The sequence below is a fragment of the Octopus sinensis genome, linkage group LG1, assembly GCF_006345805.1.
Source record: "Octopus sinensis linkage group LG1, ASM634580v1, whole genome shotgun sequence".
Lineage (NCBI taxonomy): Eukaryota > Metazoa > Mollusca > Cephalopoda > Octopoda > Octopodidae > Octopus > Octopus sinensis.
The window spans coordinates 203,805,185-203,825,579 of record NC_042997.1 but is presented as its reverse complement, the minus strand read 5'-3'; the positions used below and the strand labels follow the sequence as shown (position 1 = coordinate 203,825,579).

The window sequence follows — 20,395 nt, the reverse complement described above, 5'->3', positions numbered from 1 at the left end:
TTAACTAGCTTCCATGCCAGTGGCACATAAAAAGCACCATTCGAGCATGATCATTACCAGCGTCACCTTACTGGCACTTGTGCCAGTGGCATGTGAAAAAACATTCAAGTGAGGTCGTTGCCAGTGCTGCTGGACTGGCTCCTGTACAGGTGGCATGTAAAAAACACCATTTGAGTGAGGCAGTTGCCAGTATCACCTGACTAGCCCTCATGCCGTTGGCACGTAAAAGCACCCACTACACTCTCAGAGTGGTTGGCGTTAGGAAGGGCATCCAGCTGTAGAAGCTCTGCCAGATCAGATTGGAGTCTGGTGCAGCCATCTGGTTCGTCAGTCCTCAGTCAAATTGTCCAACCCATGCTAGCATGGAAAGCAGATGTTAAATGATGATGATGATGTTGATATATATATATATATAGACACACACACACATGTACACACACACACACACGCCATATTTTCTTCCATAACAGCCAACTCTGAAGAGCATAGAGTTACATAATCATGTTGTTACCTAACATCCTGTTGAACCACCTGTGCAAAACCGATTGGTAAGATCAGCTGTAATGGATATATAATATTGATTAATGTACCCACTCTATCGACAAATATATGAGTGCATATTTCTTTCTAACTTATAGATTCTTAAACAGCTAAGAAGTGGATACAATAAATATCAGTTTGAGAATGGGGAGTAAAGGAAAGAAAATAGGATTCAGGAAGGAGCAAGAAGAGGAGAAGGTGATAAGGGACAGGAGTAAGGATACAACATAAATTACTGTAGAATATTAAGAACCTTTTAGAAAAATACTTACATCGACCAGATTTCCAATACACTCTGTACGTCCATTCCCAATATATCCCTCTTTACAGACACACCTTAAAGAAATGGAGAACAATTGTTTTATTTCATTCTTTGTGTGTTGTTATAGCACATAGCATTTGTTATTTTTGCATACTTTAAAAAAATATGTAAGCCAAAAACCATTGACAAAAGTTAAATGAGCTATGTAATTAATGAGTTAATTAGTTAATTACAAACTCTCTCAATCAATTCTCTTCATCTCAATGAACATCTGCAATCCAATGAAAGAAGTCTCTGCATCCAGACTTGAGCTGTTATAAATAGCAGTCAAATCTGCCTTGATCACTGCCTTAGAAGACAGTGAATAACATAATATGGATATATAAAAGATGAGATGGTCAAAGATGGAGCGTCTATGACGATAGGCTTGATTCATCAGTGCTAAATTGGATCTTAACATCAATAGCAATTAACAATTCAACAAGAATCTCAACTGCAACAAATTTAGTCACAAATTATTCCGGTTTGCAAAAACTGTAGCCATTATTGTTGCATTCATTTTGGAAGAGGTATTCTTTAATCTGTACACTTCAAGTTTTATGTAGAAATTTCAAGGCACCAACCAGTACACAGTTTGTACAGATATATTGCCAGAAATTATACATTGAGTAAACACTTTTTTCAGCACCTTGCAATGCAAATTCACAATTGCTCCATATTCAGATTCACTGCACGATATTCAGACTCACTGGAAGATTGCACTTACATGTATATGCACTTTGGTACTTTACTTGAATATACACACAATTCAGTACCATAGCATATTCAGATTCACTTTTGTATATGCTCTTGCACTCATGTATACGGCAGTTCAGATTCTAACGATGACCTTAGCCCTAAAAGTGCAGGATGACCACAGATTCAATGCTCTTGACCAGAAGTCTGTTCGAGTGGAGTTAACCTGGGATTAAACAAGAGTAATAGTGAGCCAACCAGTGCACCTCTGCATGGTCACCTGACTTTGTAGAAATAACAATCAAATCTCTCTCCATCACACATTAAATAATGAAGTTGTAGAAGAGTGTGTCAAAGAAAAAGGCAATGGATCATAGTTTTTGGTCATAGTTCTGCTTGATCAGGACTGACTTAGGATAAGCAACAACCACAGCAACAGTTTTTTGGAAGAGTATAGGAATATATTGTTGCTGCTGTTGTTTAGTCCTAGATTAGTCCTGACTGAGCAAGAATTATGATGAATAATGACTGACCATCAAGTTATCTTATTTTTTCCTTTTTTGACTTAACTATGATACGACTTTGTTTCTACATAACTTTGTCAAAAATTGATATTCTTTAAAGAAATTTTACAGCCATATATTTTCAAGAATGTAGGTTACAATAAAATGGACAGAATTTAGAAAAGAGTTTAGATGAGAGTTGGATCATTTCTTTTTCTTGTCCTTTTATCTTGTTGCCACCAATTTTCATGTCTTTGGTATTTTCACTTTTCCCAAATTTATATGTTTGCAGCATCAACATTATATGAGCTACACTCAGGGAAGCATATGTCTGCAAAATGTTGTTTTAAAAAATATGTATTTAAAGACAATTAAGACACAAAAAATTCAGAGGTGGGTAATGATCTCTGTTCAGGTATCGAAACCACTATTTTGAACTTCACTACCACCCTAAACGCTACTTGGAACTTTTTATTTTTCAATTCAGTTTTTGTTGCGATTGTTTTCATTTTATTATTAACAAATCCTTCAGAAAATTTTTTTAATGCTGTCATTATAATTGTAACCATCTTGAAATGTTACTGCTGCATTTTTCGTTAAAAAATAGGCAATTTTGGGGAAGTTATGAGGAAAAAAAGTTGTATGGTGTGGACCAATTTGTGGTTATGTCTCTTTTTACCTTTTTCTCAGGAATAAAACCCCCAAACTACATTGTCCTGTGTGTCCTTTCTTTTGTAAAACATTGTAGTGTGATTTAAAGGAACTTTGGTTCCGAGTCGAGCAGAGTGACCATGAGGCGAATCCCTTGTTGGTTCTTATAAGTATAGCTATCTGACCATATGTGTATCTGTATGTGTGTATGTGTACGTGTATGTGTGTGTGAGAAGGAGAGAGAGAGAGTGTGTATGTGTGATAGAGAAAGAGATAGACTGTATTTGTTTCTCTGTGAGAGAGAGAAAGAAAGAATGTGTGGGAGAGAGAGAGCGAGTGTGTGTGAGAGAGAGTAAGGGAAAGAGTGTGTGTGAGAGTATGTGTGAGGGAGAGCGAGAAAGTGAGAGTGTGTGTGAGAGAGAGAGAGAGAGAGAGAGAGAGTGTGTGTGTGTGTGTGTGTGTGTGTGTGATAGTTCTCTTCAACTTACAATAATTCTTCTGGTGGAATTGTTTTACACATGGCATATTTATGACACGGGTATGGGTTGGTAAGACAAAGATCTTTGAGACGGCACCCAGTTCCATCAATCCATTCATAACCATCGTTACATCTACATTGCCTCTGGAAAATAAACACAAAAATTAACGTTTTCTGCAAAGTAGACACATTTGATAAATCCGGAGATTTTCTCTGGAAAGTAAAATACAAATCTGGACATTGTTCAGGGAAATAAATACGAAAACTGAACAATCCCTGGAAAGTAAGCACACTTGGTAAATTTGAGCAACTGCTGAGGAAAAAGCAGAATAGACTTAGGAAATTACGTTTATGGATTTGCTTTGCCTGATTCCTGATGTGAAATTGTGTGTTGAAACAGTTATTGTTATATATCAGAATGGTCGTTTGTTTTTGTTTTTTGACAAATAAACACATGCACCATATATTTGTTCTTCACTCGTTTATTATTGTTCTTGTTTTCTTATTTTATCGTATGTCTATTGTCGGGAAATCTTTCGTCACACATCTGTGACCTCTTCAGCGACCCTTTACATCCATGTGTATCTTCCTGCTCCGCCTAATCCATTCTAAGGAAATTATCATTTTAAAAGCAATTTATTTCTCAAAGTTGAATTAGTGTCTGTGGTTCCTAATTAGTGTCTGTGGTGCTGCACCTAGGGCTTTCAGTCAGGGTATTTGGGGTGTTGCATGTTAGTCTGTAGGTGATACATATGAGTCATACATCTTATACTGTGAGTAATGCTCATATGAGAGAGCATATTAAACCATGAATGGTGCATATATAGTTGTAGTAGTGCACATTAATCTATGAATGATCTACATATAACCCACTGTTGTTCAACAATAAAATGATGATGAAATGAAAAAGTCAGTAACTATAATGGACATGTTAATGTCATGACCTTCCCTCATAGAAAACACAACCAATTCAAGGTTATATAAAAACTAATATAATAAATTATATAATCTTGTATAAATAATAAACATACCTGGAATAAATGTAAAAAATTCCTCTAAGCTGAATATGATATATTTACTGTGTATATCTCTGGAAATTTATCATAAGCCTCAAAATTCTGTAAAAAGAACTTCAGCTTCTACCTGCTAATTTCAGAGATTTCTGAGGCACATCAGAGCATATACAGGCTTGACTCTTCATTGCTCTTCTCAGCTGACATCATGGCCTTACTTTCCATGAAATGCTTTTGAGTCAATTCTAGAAACGAATGCTGTTTTTGATGGATTAAAATAACGGTTACCAACTGTTGTTCAGGATTAGAAGTAATTAAAGATCATATAAATAGGAAAATATTTGTTCATTTATAAAGGCTAATCGTAATTTTTATTTAGCATTTTAGTCTGAGGAGTATTATCCATAACCTTTACTGGTCTTTTACCGTTGATGAGGTCAATATGGTTATTGCTTGTCTTGAAATTTTGCAGATTTATTCAGCTGCAGAAATGAAAATAGAAGCAAGTTGATTATTATACAGGTTTAGAGATTTTCTCTTACATGGTAGGAGATATCTGACAGCGGCTGACAAGCTATTTTCAATTATTAACTTACCCGTCCTGGGCCAAGAAACACACAGTATGAGTTCTCTGCCTGACACCCACCATTGTTCATAGCACAAGGATTGATCGGGGCACATCTTCGACGCCCAATATTTTTGTAGTTTTCATGGCAAATACAGTCATATTTTCCTGGTGCTAAGTCAATACAGTTACTATTTACTGGACAAGGTGAGGAGGCACAGGCACTCTGAGCTGAAAATAAACATTTGCATTAATATCTAAAGGCAATGAAAATGAATAAGAAATGATAAACCATTAATTCTAAAAAAAACACACCATTGAAAACAAAAAGCTTTATAACTTGCTCCATGAAGTAAAAAACAAATGTTAAAAATCAAATATGAAAATATGAAGAACCATTCTAGTGTGATGGTTAGTCATATATTCTTCTCAGACTATTCCCTAAGTAAGGCAGGTTGCATGTGTAGACTAAAATTTGAGTTTTCAAATAGTTTAACCTGCATTGTTATAGTCATAAATGTGCATCCAAGAAATTCATGGATTAAGAAACATGGTTCTATAATCTTGACTTCAAATTAGTTGTGCAAATATCTACATAATAGTATTTAGATTCCCCTGTTACTGAGCATTTATATATTAAGTCTCTTTTAATCATAGCTTAAAAGCTATTTTGGATGATTTTTGAGATTACATAACCAGTTAGACCTATTACTGAGAGATTTTTCATCCGAGCAGTACACATTCCATCTATTGTCAATATTAGGTTTTGATCTAGGAATCTCTTCTGTAATAAGATTTGTTACATTTGATATGGACGTGTTTTCCCTATTCAAGCTTGGTATTTCAGATTCATTATATATAACCCAAGATTATTTTTTTATTATTATACTTCATATTGCCATTATTATTATTATTGTTGTTGTTGTTGTTTTACTTCTCAGAGTGCTTGGTCTTGTCTGCTCAGGCTGATTCTGTGAGAGCAGACAGCAGCCTGTTGTCAGGGAGTTTCACAGGGTCTCTTTCTGCACATTATAAGCTTTGATGATCAGTTGTTAATTATCGTGGAAGACATTCAATACCCAAGAACCAATCTCAAAAACCCTAGCTGTTCTCAGCAGAGCAGTTATTATTATCATTATCAACCTCACTATAATCATCCCTATTATAATCAGTAGATTGCTTGGTTGTTATAATGGTCTTATTAGTACTAAATTTGCCACATAGGTTCACATAGCTACTTTTGCTCTTCATTTCACTATTTTTATTAATTAGAGTTTTTTTTATCACTTTATCTACATTGACATATCTATTATCTTATTCTTATTATTTCTCTTATTGAAGAATTTTTATCGTCATGGTGATCGCTACCATTATTCATTCGGTCCATTATTTCTGCATCTTAACGTATACTCTTATTCTCACCATTTGAAATATAATGAATTTTCTCCTCAGAACCAGCTTCAGTTAAAGCTAAATTATTGTATTTCTCGTTTTGTTTAACTATTTTTCAGTCGCTGAAATTTTAAAGATTTTAAGGGAGACACTCCTAACTAAAGAATTTATAATTGTATTTGGATGATTGGATTTTCATCTCACATATTTGAGGTTATGTGTGTGTGTATGTATGATGTGTATGTCTGTATGCAGGTATACACATATGTATGTATGCATGTGCACATGAATGCATATACACATGTATGCATATACATGTGTATGTGCACTTGCAGATATGGATGCAGGCATGGATAGTATTGCAAATGAGGATCTTATTACATAATAAACTTCATGAATATTTTACATATGTATATATGTATGTATGTATGTGTATATGTATGCATATGTATGCATATATGTATGCATATATGTATGCATGTATGTATGTATGTATGTATACATGCATGTATGTATGCATACTGGTGTGTGTTAACTACAAATGTCTTGATACTTGCCTTGGCATTCACCATTCTCGTTTTTCTCGTAACCATTTTCACATTTACAAACAGGATTTCCTTCGTCATCTTCTCTACAGGATTCATTTTTCCCACAGTGTATATTTCCACATCTGGGTATTTCTATGAAAATCAACAATAAATGTCATAATTCAGAAATAAGATGTCTTCTCATCATTTTAGCAATTTGATCATTTACGAATTAAGGAGATTTAGGGGTCAGCAAAATCGAATATTCAGATATCACATGAAAGTAAGTCACCTTTAGTGAGACACCATGGAAATCACAACAAAGAAGTCTCTGCTAATCCAAAGAGGGATTTTCTATCATTATAGTGAGTGAGTTTCTTTGGATTATTCTCTACTTATCCAGTAATGACCATCTCTACTAATCCAATGAGATCTTCTATCAATATGGTGAGGGTGTCTCTACCAAGCCAATAGCGAGTGTCTCTACCAGTAAGGGATTCTCTACTGAGCTAATGAGAGACTTTTGGCCAATCTGGCAATGAGCTTTTTGAGCCAACATGAGAGTCTTCACGTAGTTGCTTCAACTGCTAGAAAGAACAGCCAAATACCCCTCAGATCTAACTTCACTCTATTTGAAGTGGAAGCACAGAATAAATAATGTACTTCTACGTATTCAAAATGCGGATAGTCACAGTTGGAACACCATTGATTAGGGGCTTTCCATGAATAGTGCAATGTCAACACTGTCCACAACTATATATGGAACTGCTGACCATACAACACCTACCGAGGAATCTTTCACTCCACCACTACCACCACTACCACCACCCAATCACTACCACCACCCAACCACTACCACCACCCAACCACTACCACCACCCAATCACTGCCACCACCCAACCACTACCACCACCCCACCACTACCACCATCCAACCACTACCACCACCCAACCACTACCACCACTACCACCACTACCACCACTACCTGACTGACATATTACAGAAACAAATAATCTATCTGAAGTAATATATCTTCTCTTTGTTTGTATTTATTGGCATAACCTTACATATTTCTGCCTAATTTGTAACCCACATTGCTTAAAGGTTTTGCTTCTAAAGAAAAAACATTTCTATCATTTACACATTACAATACTTCAAGCAAATTACAATACTTTTTTTATTTCTTCAGTTTAATGTCGCTTGTGATTTAAGACGACCACATCCATTCTATCGAGACAAAACAGAGGCCTAAGAGCTAAGGCGGTGAACTGGCAGAAATGTTAGCATGCTGGGTGAAATGCTTAGTGGTATTTCGTCTGCCGCTACGGTCTGAGTTCAAATTCCGCCGAGGTCGACTTTGCCTTTCATCCTTTCGGGGTCGATAAATTAAGTACCGGTTATGCACTGGGGTTGATGTAATCGACTGAATCCCTTTGTCTGTACTTGTTTGTTCCCTCTATGTTTAACCCCTTGTGGGTAGTAAAGAAATAAGAAACAAAGACCTAAAAGCTAAAAAAAGGAAGGATGAAGTAGAATAGTTGCCTCATGACTGCTCATTGTTGGAAAATAAGAAAGAAAAAAATTAGTTTGCTTTTGTTTAAATAGTTCAAATGATTGACAGATTACTAGTTTCCAATTGGCCCAAAATAACATATGAAACAAAATAATTAAGACCAGACACCTCCAACAATAGAGACCAGTCGCCATATTTCATCCCATAACTGCAATCTCTGAAGAGAGTCGGATTGCATAATTTGGCAGTTACCTAACACTCCATTCAACTCCTAGTGTGAAATCAATTGGCAAGATTGGCCATAGTGGATACATAAAAGAGTACACCTCGATTAATAAGCCCACTCTAATGACAAGTATATGACTGCATGTTTTTTCTGACTTATGGATTCTTAGATGGTATTATATCATGTGTTTATATATATACATATATATATATATACCACCTAAACGTGGTAGACCCATAGGATATGGCACTACTGTTGTTAATAGCCCCAGGAAGACATCTCCTCCAGCTGGCTAACGACACACTGTCTGTGTCGCAAATACTAATTGGACACAGACAGTGTGTCGTTAGCCAGCTGGTGGAGATGTCTTCCTAGGGCTATAAACAACAATAGCGTCATCCCTTATGAGTCCGCAACATTTAAGTGGTAAATATACTTCACGATTCCATGCTGCTATAGTTTATTTCTCGCTCAGAGATTTATTACTGCTATAAATATATATATATATATATATATATATATATATATATATATATATATCATCATCATCATCATCGTTTAACGTCCGTTCTCCATGCTAGCATGGGTTGGACGGTTCAACCGGGGATCTGGGAAGCCAGAAGGCTGCACCAGGCTCCGGTCTTATCTGGCAATGTTTCTACAGCTGGATGCCCTTCCTAACGCCAACCACTCCATGAGTGTAGTGGGTGCTTTTTACGTGCCACCTGCACTGGTGCCAGGCGAGGCTGGCATCGGCCACGGTGTATTTTATGGTGTATTTTATGTGCCACCGGCACGGAAGCAAGTCGAGGCGGCACTGGCTTCGGCCACGATTCGGATGGTGCTTTTTACGTGCCACCGACACGGAGCCAGTCGAGGCGGCGCTGGCAAGTTTTTCTGCTCTTAAAAGGATTTTATCCTTTATATATACTGTTCAGTATTTACATGTTGAAAAAAGATATATCTTTCTTCTTGTTCTACAATACATTTTAACGCTTCAAAAACAAACTTGTTTGTTTACATATGACATAATATATATACTCTTTACTCTTTTACTTGTTTCAGTCATTTGACTGCAGCCATGCTGGAGCACCGCCTTTAGTCGAGCAAATCGACCCCGGGACTTATTCTTTGTAAGCCCAGTACTTATTCTATCAGTCTCTTTTGCCGAACCGCTAAGTGACGGGGACGTAAACACACCAGCATCGGTTGTCAAGCAATGCTAGGGGGACAAACACAGATACACAAACACGCATATATATATATATATATATATATACATATATACGACAGGCTTCTTTCAGTCTACCAAATCCACTCACAAGGCATTGGTCGGCCTGGGGCTATAGCAGAAGACACTTGCCCAAGATGCCACACAGTGGGACTGAACCCGGAACCATGTGGTTGGTTAGCAAGCTACTTACCACACAGCCACTCCTGCGCCTATATATATATATTCATTTATAATAGTGTATAAACAATTTGCGTATTTATACGCGAAAGAGGTGACGTTTGACAGGACAGGCTCCAGTCTTGTCTGACAGAGTTTCTACAGCTGGATGCCCTTCCTAACACCAACCACTCTGAGAGTGTAGTGGGTGCTTTTTTACATGCCACTGGCACAGGAGTCAGTAAGGCGGGCCTGGTAACGATCATGTTCAGATGGTGTTTTTTACGTGCCACCGGCACAGGAACCAGTACAGAGGTACTGGTATCAGTCATGATTGGTTGGTGCTTTTTACATGCCAGCAACACGGGAGTCGGTAAGGCAAGCCTGGCAACAAATAAGTTCAAATGGTGCTTTTTAAGTGCCACCAGCACAGGAGCCAGTCAAGCGGGTACTGACATCAGTCACTATTGGTAGGTGGTTTTTATGTGCCACCAGCACAGTAGCCATCCAGGTGAACCTGGTTTCAACCACATTGGGACAGTGTGCCTTTGATGTGCCATAAGCACAGGAGCCAGCCAGAGAGCACCTGCCCCAGCTACGATATTGATTTTACTTGACTCAAGCATATCGTATTGCCCAATGCATCAGGAGTATTTTTATGGTGTGTGTGTGTGTGTATATATATCACACACACACACACACACATATATATATATACATATACATATATTTATCATGTGTATGTATGTATGTATGTAGATAGATAGATAGATAAAATTGTTGGAACTCTTACCCTCGTCACAAAGTGGGCCTTTAAATCCAGATTCACATTCACATTTGCCAGTTCCAAGGATTCCACTGTCACAGGTACCATGCAAACATGTGCAATCTGAAATAAATAAGATTTTATTTAATATTTCTTTACAATGCATGGAGTTCTAGTAAGCTTCTTATGCATGGAAACAAACAGAATTGCTACAAGAGCCATGCAAGAAACAGCAGTCAAGTCTCTCTTATATCATTTCTTTCGGATTAAAAAGGTCTTGAGCCTCTAGCAGAAAAGATTATTATTATTATTATTATTATTATTATTGAGTGAGACAGCAGTGCATGCCATCAAAGTGACACTGGGGTAAAATAAATGAAGCCCAGTATACCCATCATGACTACCCCTCTGATAAGGGTACACCAGGCATATGCATCACAACCATATGTGTGTGACATGATGATCTCATATCAAGATAAACAGTGCATGACCTTGCAGGTGGGGCCCAGTTAGAATTTTCATCAGGACAAGTATCCCATCCTGCTCAAAAGGTCCCTGAATAAGGGTTGTTTAAGGATGAGGAATGATACACCCAAGTTTCCGGAGGTAAATTATCCAAACTCCAAAGAATTCCTTTCAAAACATGGCTATGATGCTCCTCCACTACTCCTGCTCATGATCAGGGATGCACATATCGTCAGCCACTAAGGGACATGCTGAACTGGTTAAGGTCAAACAACTGACAAGCAAATCTGTTGTATTGAGCAGAATATTTGGTGTAGCCCATCTTTTATACCAAGACAAAACAATGTACATGATAACACTTCCATTCAGTTAAGATCAAAAGCCATGAGAGCCATTGCCTGGTACTACATCAAGGCATTTATTATTATTATTATTGAAATTCCACTGAGGTTGACTTTGCCTTTCATCCTTTCAAGGTCGATAAACTAAGTACCAGTTGCATACTAGGGTCAATCTAATCGACTGGCCCCCTCCCCAAAAAATGTCAGGCCTTGTGCCTAGAGTAGAAAAGATTATCATTATTATTATTATTAGTAGTAGTAGTAGTAGTAGTAGTAGTAGTAGTGGTGGTGGTAGTAGTAGTAATAGTAGTAGTAGTAGTAGTAGTAGTAGTAGTAGTTGTTGTTGTTGTTGTTGTAGTAATAGTAGTAATTAAGGCAGCAGGTAAAATGTTTAACGGCATTTCATCCAACTTTATGTTCTGAGTTTAAATTCCACCAAGGTCGTCATTGCCTTTCATCCTTTTGGGGTCGATGAAATAAGTACCAGTTACGTGCTGGAGTCGATGTGATCAACTTAACCCCTGCCCCAAAATGTCAGGCTTTGTGCCTATGGTAGAAAGGATTATTATCAGTAGTAGTAGTAGTAGTAGTAGTAGTAGCAGCAGCAGCAGTAGTAGTAGTAGCAGTAGTAGTAGTAGTAGTAGTAGAACAAGGGTACATGAAATCAGATCCAGGTTTATTTGGGCGGTAACTTGAAATGGAATAACTTAAAATCTTTACCCTAAATCGCTTGTCATACAAATATGATTGACTATGGCCCTTTCACATATGCCGGAAATTATATGTTCTGCTAATACGAGGAGGTGCCCTAAAGTAACCGGAAACGTTCTCCGTGGGACAAACTCATTGTAGTTCAGGCTTCCGCTGCAAGAAGCCACTTGATGTGACCATCAAGCATCAGTCTGTCTTCTGGCGTCCTCCGATGAAGTCGTTCTGTCACGTGGTGCGTCTTTGTTTTGCAGTGTTTCTTCCCTGTTCTTCAATTTTGGGGATGGCTAAAACGAGGATGAGCGTGCTTCCCTGAAATTTTGTTTTCCACTGGGGAAAACGGCGACCGAAACAGCCGTCATACTTCAAATAGCTTACAAGGACCAACATCGTTCAGGACGATCGTCGACCACCCGAACGAATGAAAACATCATGAAAATTCATGAACTAATCTTAGAGGACCATCACCGAATAAATTGACGAACTTGTCGATATGACTGGTGTGTCCTGGAGCTCCTGCCAACGAATTTGAGCGAGGAATTGCAACTGAAAAGAGTGTTAGCAAAATTTGTGTCTCACTTGCTCATGGAAGATCAAAAGCAGTCACGACTGAATGATGGCGAGAACTAAAAGAACAGTTGGAAGTTGATCCGGATCTTTTTTCGATGGAGAATACTTTGAAGACGATAAAAGAGTAAACATGTAAAACTAAGTGAATAAAATGATATTGCAAAATTCCGGTTTTATTTGGGTACCCCTCGTACACAAAAGAATTTATAATTTAAAAAGGACAAAATATTCCAAACATTACTTCCTTTAAATAATGCTTCTAATTTGCAGGTAACCTAAAAGGGGCTTACATTCTATATAGGTATATTCTCAAGATATAATCTCACCTGTGCAGTTTGGTCCAAAGACAAGTTCTTCAGAACAACGTTCACATTCTTCTCCAGCATATTTTGGCTGAAAATATTTAAAAGTAAAATGAGAAATTTAATTACGTTTTTCATCTTTTTTTTTAAACCATGAATGACTATAGAATATGTGAAACCACTGCCCATATATATCAATGTATGTGTGTGTATATATTTCAAGTGACCGATTATATACCTTTATAAATAAATATATATACTGTGTTCTCTTCACTAAGGATCCAGCTGGGCTGACAGCATATGTTGGTCGATCACATGCCGCATCGTCACAGCGGATGAGGAGATATATTGTGCAGACAGGAACTCTGTTTGACGGGTCTTCTCAGAGGTCCGGGAATATATTGACAAATGGTGGTGCAGCAATGCACAGCAACAGCGCATGCTCCAACACCTGATCTGTCTATATGTTATGACGAATATCTAAGTCACGTCAATAGAATGAGTATATATATATATATATATATATATATATATATATATATATATATATATGTATGTATGTATGTATAAAAAAATATATCTAAAAATACAAAATGTGACACAAACGCAAAACACTCAAATAGACGACACAAAAAAACGGACGGGTCATTCGAAGCCTCTAATCTTCAGTCAAGAACCGGATCATCCTCACAATTTTGGCTGATTAATCTTAAGATCGCCCCGATCCGGCCAGCCCCAAGGAAAATCTAAGCTACGAGCATTAGATTTCTTGGAAAAAGGATCGAATGTATATGAAACAAGGACAGAAAAACGGACGATGCCACACGAATATAAATACAAAAAACAATAATAGTAATAACAGGACAAAAACAGTGATATATATATATATATATATATGTACGACGAGCTTCTTTCAGTTCCCGTCTACCAAATCCATCCACAAGGCTTTGTGCAAGGTACATCGCAGCGGGACTGAACCTGGAACCATGCAGTTGGAAAGCAAACTTCTTACCACGCAGTCACGCCTGCGCCTAAAGTAAATTATTTTAAAATAATCAAATTGTTGGTCCTGGTTTAAATATTGAGTTCAAGCTTTAACTCAAGACCAGGGACCTAATTTAGATATTAACGTGAATCAGTTTAACATCATCCCTTGTTTTTTCTTCCAGTACTATGAACTATTTATTTCCTCCAAGTTAATCTTATTTCGGTTAACTCTTCATTTCCCATTTAGACGAATTTAAGTGCTTCTTAAAACATTAATACAAATAAAACGTAATTTCCAACTTAACCGTTCCATGAGTGTGTGTGTGTGTGTGTGTGTGTGTGTGTGTGTTTCCATGCACGTGTGTCTTCGCATTACGGCAAATGCACTCAATTATAATGATCTCCACACGCAGTAAAATATTATTTCCTAAATTTGGCTCAAGGCCAGTAATTTCGGGGAGGGGGGTTGAGTCGATTACATCGCCCCCCCCCCCAGTATTTAACTGGTACCTATTTTATCGACTCTGAAAGGATGAAAGGCACAGTCAACCTCGGCGGAATTTGAACTCAGAACGTAAAGACAGATGAAGTACCGTTAAGCGTTTTGCGCGGCGTACTAACGACTCTGCTAGCGCATCACCATTACACGCAGTTACAATAACATTCTAACAAAAGACTTGCTAATTTCTTTCTTGGCGCCAATTTCTTTGGTTTCAGGTTTGGCTGAAAAGCCGCAGGCGGCCCCCATCGATAAAGAGTGATAGATACCATAATTAATTGTAATCTATGGACAATAGATTTTTCTCTCACAGCCACTCCTCACCATAAGCGTAGGTGTGGCTGTGTGGTAAGTAGCTTGCTTACCAACCACATGGTTCCGGGTTCAGTCCCACTGCGTGGCACCTTGGGCAAGTATCTTCTACTATAGCCTCGGATCAACCAAAGCCTTGTGAGTGGATCTGGTAGACGGAAACCGAAAGAAGCCCGTCGTATATATATATATGTATGTGTGTGTGTGTGTGTGTGTCCATGTTTGTACCCCCAACATCACTTGACAACCGATGCTGGTGTGTTTACGTCCCTGTAACTTAGCGGTTCGGCAAAAAATAGCTATAGAACAAGTACTAGGCTTACAAAGAATAAGTCCTGGGTTCTATTTGTTCAACTAAAGGTGGTGCTCCAGCATGGCCACAATCAAATGACTGAAACAAGTAAAAGAGAAAGAGTATGATTCATTTCCAATGAATAGGGAATACTATTTTGGCCATCCCCTGCTCAAATAATGCATACAATGAGTCTGTTTTGGGTGTGAAACTAATGGGTTTGTCTGGTTGCTGTTTTAAATATACAACTCCACCGTTTCTAAATTCCTCAAATTCAGCATTCTCTATATGTTGAATCCTTTCACTGAATTGTCATATATCACTAAATATTTGAATATTTGCTAAAATATCGCCTAAAATTTATTTTTAGGAATATATCACGAAGAAGTAGTGCTTTATGAAAACACGAACTTACATAATGTTATAAATTACACTGCGTTAAATGGACCAATTACTTCTTTGACATGTGACTGGATTTGCAAGATACTACTACTACTACTACTACTACTGCTACTGCTGCTGCAGCTACTACTACTAATGCTACTAATGCTACTACTACTACTACTACTACTGCTACTACTGCTACTACTACTACTACTACTGCTACTGCTGCTGCTACTACTACTACTACTACTACTACTACTACTACTTCTACACACACACACATACATATGCACATACTTCTTCACGCTGATACTCCGCCAGCTATGACGACGAGAGTTCCAACTGATCCGATCACTGAAACAGCTTGCCAGTGAAATTAATGTGCAAATAGCTGAGCACTTCACAGAGATGCGTACCCTTCACGTAGCTCTCAGGGAGATCCAGCGTGACACAGAATGTGACAAGGCTGAACCTTTGAAATACAGGTGTTACTCATTTTTGTCAGCTGAGTGAACTGGAGCAACATGAAATAAAGTGTTTTGCTCAAGGATACAACGCGTCGCCATGAATCGAACTCACGACCTTCCGATCGTGAGCCGAAGACCCTAATCACTAAGCTATGTGCCTTGATACATGCACGCACAAGATTAGATCTATAAAAGCTTTATTTTGAGACCTTTCATTGAAGTCATAGATTCTACTGAGGAATAAGTCACATCGAAAATCCAAATAGAAATTGACAGTTACATGTGGGGAAGCATATTCAAGGATTGGCTGTTTGACTTTGAATGCTTCAAATGTGATTCTTTCAAACACCAAATATACTTAGTAATGCTTGTTATAATTTTTTTCAGATTTCTTGATTGACTGAATGTGCTGATAAACACGTGCCTTGATAGAATTCTCGTTATTGTCTATTTGTACCCGATCACATAATACTAAGGCCTTTGCAAAGCAATTATCATTAAGAGGGTAAATATTTAAGGTAATGAAATTAGAAGTAGGAGAAGAGATTGTATTGGAAAAACTTTTAAAGTTGAAATGGCTAGAATACCTGTTGCATGATTCATTTGGAAATGAAAGGAACTCTAAAGCAAAATTAAATCGCACTTTAAGCATCTGAAGATAGCGATAATTGCATTGTATTATATTATATTATATCATATTACTCTTTTACTTGTTTCAGTCATTTAACTGTGGCCATGCTGGAGCACCGCCTTTAGTCAAGCAAATCGACCCCAGATAAGCCTAGTACTTATTCTATCGGTCTCTTTTGCCGAACCGCTAAGTTACAGGGACGTAAACACACTAGCATCGGTTGTCAAGCGATGTTGGGGGGACAAACACAGACACACAAACATATACACACACATACATACATATAAACATATATATAGATATATACGATGGGCTTCTTTCAGTTTCCGTCTACCAAGTCCACTCACAAGGCTTCGGTGGGCCCGAGGCTATAGTAGAAGACACTGGGACTGAACCCGGAACCATGGGGTTTGTAAGCAAGCCACTTACCACACAGCCACTCCTAATTTGTTAACTAATGTTAAGATCTATTTGCCTTAGCACATTACACGAGTGATTGAATTCCCTTTATGTAAGTTTCCGGAAAGAGCAAAACATAATCGCATTTAGATTTAACGTAATAAACCCACCCACCCCACCCTCAAAATAAACTACACTAAATACATTTTTTAGGTTTTTGTTAAATCCACTTAATTCATTATCTTTCATAACTTCTATACCACACATATTTTTTGTACATGTATATATATGTACCCAAATTCACGTACGCGTTATTTCATACTACTTTATATTTTTCCATTTGACTATTTCTATCGTATAACGTAACTGCCGTTATCAACTTTGCCATTCGTCCTTTCGCGATCGATAAAATACAATCAAATTCTGAGATCAATGTAATTGATTCACCTCCATACCCTTAAGTTGCTGGTCGTGTACGAAAATTTGAAACAGTTATTATTTTTAATTCAAGAACTTACATAACAGGTACATTTTCCATCCGCACAAGCGCCATTTCCATAACATGGGTTATCAGCGCCACCTGGACATTCTGTACAAAAGAAAAGAGGTTTGTTTTAACAAAAATGTTTTTTGCAGCAAGAGTCATTTTGAAAAATTCGTCAGCAACGTTTTCAAATATAAAAAAATACAGTTTTCATTTTTAAAACCATTATTGTTTTTGAGTGGCCAATGTTCTTCATAGTTCCACTTATTTCTCCCAAGAGGTCTGTTTAATTGCTGATATATATTGGATGAAAGCACTCCGTCGGTTACGACGATGAGGGTTCCGGTTGATCCGAATTAACGGAACAGCCTGCTCGTGAAATTAACGTGTAAGTGGCTGAGCACTCCATAGACACATGCACCCTTAACGTAGTTCTCGGGGATATTCAGCGTGACACAGAGAGTGACAAGGCCGGCCCCTTAAAATACAGGTACAACAGAAACAGGAAGTAAGTGTGAGAGAAAGTTGTGGTGAAAGAGTACAGCAGGGATCACCACCATCCCCTGCGAGAGCCTCGTGGAGCTTTTAGGTGTTTTCGCTCATAAACACTCACAACGCCCGGTCTGGGAATCGAAACCGCGAAGTCCGCTGCCCTAACCACTAGCCATTGCGCCTCCTGATAGATATTACTAGTTATGAAAATATATTAAATTTCAGCTGAAAATCCGGACCTCAGACGAGATTCAGTTTAATTCAAGATAATACTATTCTTGGTGACTCGTTGTAATATAAAACATTTCAAAACGGCAGTAAGAAAATAATATATTCTTTTACTTTGTCACACGTTCCAGTCATTTGACAGTTACCACCCTTCAGCACCACTGTCAAGGATTTTAACCGACCACATTGATCCCAGTTATGGCTCCCTATTAACCGATTCACTAAGTTACTTCTTTGATATAAAGGGACACAAATTGACACACTGGTTAACATGATAAAATTTTTTCTTGTGTCAAATGCAGTGATATTATTTTCACCGAACTTCCAACAGCGAGATACCATTGGTTAATAGCACCAACCAATCATTCATCTTGTAGTGGATCTTGCAAGCATGATGTAGATTTGATCCTAGATAGCCAAATTTAAATTAACGCTTCAACAGCACTTTTCTCACAGTAAAACAATAGTTTTTTCTGTAAACAGCAGTTTACATTTTCCAGATGCCTTAGCTAAGTAAAATGATGTCTCCGCCACTTGACCCTTCTAACCTCTTATAAGCCACCAAAAGCTAGAATTAAGATAACAAGTACCACCAACGAAATCTATTGTTCTCAATGATATGTCTATCCTTATGGATAGTTATAAAAACAAGAACCCCCAAGCAAAAGTCAGTTAGTGAGTTAGTGAGAACCCGAGTTAGAGAGAGCGACCATCAGTTAGTGAACGGACCACTAGAATCATGGCTACAAGCTGGCAGCCACTAAAGACAAACGGCCAGAGGGAAAAAGAAAGTTACAATCAGCGACTATGCGAGACAAATTCCCTCGACTCTCTCACTATCACTAGCTCAGCTCACTTTCTTTTTAGAACTTTACTCCATCTCTATCTGCAATTACTGGAGGCGCAATGGCCCAGTGGTTAGGGCAGCGGACTCGCGGTCGTAGGATCGTGGTTTCGATTCCCAGACCGGGCGTTGTGAGTGTTTATTGAGCAAAAACACCTAAAAGCTCCACGAGGCTCCGGCAGGGGATAGTGGTGATCCCTGCTGTACTCTTTCACCACAACTTTCTCTCACTCTTACTTCCTGTTTCTGTTGTACCTGTATTTCAAAGGGCCGGTCTTGTCACTCTCTGTGTCACGCTGAATATCCCCGAGAACTACGTTAAGGGTACACGTGTCTGTGGAGTGCTCAGCCACTTACACGTTAATTTCACGAGCAGGCTGTTCCGTTGATCGGATCAACCGGAACCCTCGTCGTCGTAACCGACGGAGTGCTTCCATCTGCAATTACTACTACACAATAACGAGAACACACAAACTATACAGGGAAAATCTACGACATCTATCTTTACTTTGAATGATTTGCGATTTTATCACCTGCCCGTCGAGGAAAGGTATTTTACAATGTAACGGTAAATAAATATTTTCTTCACAACTTCATTCACTGTTCTTTCATCTTTGCATAATGGCAATCAGCGAAGAACTAACCCTTACAAACTTATTACGACTCCAACGTTCCATATTATTGTTTACAAAATAAACTTCAACCGTCACAACCTCTTCCACTCACAAACTGATTGTATTCTGGCTTATTGTACTTATTTTCCAGACTTAATTTTATCTAGGAATATTGTATTAATTAAGATTAATGCAACAATAATGAAAGAGGAAAAATAAATAATGAGAGCAGTCTGTCGTTCAACCTCTATCTCTATATATATAAACGGCAGTTTGTCTGTCTGTGTGTCTGTGTGGCTGTCAGGTTGTACCTTCACACTGACCACGGCTTTCAACCGATTCTGATGAAACTTGACACACACATAGCCCAATGTCATAATTCAAAACTAGCGCAGCGAAAATTTCGAAAAGTTTCCCCAGTTCTGAAAAAATCGATAAATTCGACATGGGGTCGAGAATCTAAGCTTTTTATATGCAAAACATTTTCTGTCGGGAGACAGCTAGGAACATCGTATACATAGAAGTATTCGAGTGAAGAGAATACATTGCAACCTACACATGCGCCTTCATTCCCTAGAGAGAAAGAACTAGATTGGGATTAGTCGTTGCCTACTAGGGGCTCTTACATACCCGGGCAACGCCGGGCTATGCTGCTAGTTTTATTGATAAAGGGCGGAAATGGAACATGACTGTTCCAAGAAAATATATTAATAGAATAACGTCGGAAAATGAGATTAATTTTATTGCCTGATTCTATAAGAAAATGTTGTTTTCATCTTAGTGATTTAGTTGAACAACTTATGTGACTGTGCGTA

At 38.0% G+C, this 20,395-nt stretch overlaps 1 protein-coding gene across 2 annotated transcripts in view; it reads right to left on the bottom strand.

The window, feature by feature from the left end:
* Window positions 1-20,395, bottom strand: part of LOC115219218 (stabilin-2) — a 165,159-nt gene that overhangs the window by 90,424 nt on the left and 54,340 nt on the right. For both annotated transcript variants that reach the window (XM_036508412.1, XM_029789355.2), the window contains exons 3-9: window positions 17,437-17,507; window positions 12,972-13,038; window positions 10,589-10,684; window positions 6,697-6,819; window positions 4,779-4,978; window positions 3,180-3,313; window positions 813-876 (exon numbers count right to left, since the gene is read on the bottom strand). In XM_036508412.1, the coding sequence (XP_036364305.1) occupies window positions 813-876; window positions 3,180-3,313; window positions 4,779-4,978; window positions 6,697-6,819; window positions 10,589-10,684; window positions 12,972-13,038; window positions 17,437-17,507 (755 nt within the window). The remainder of the gene's footprint in view (window positions 1-812; window positions 877-3,179; window positions 3,314-4,778; window positions 4,979-6,696; window positions 6,820-10,588; window positions 10,685-12,971; window positions 13,039-17,436; window positions 17,508-20,395) is intronic.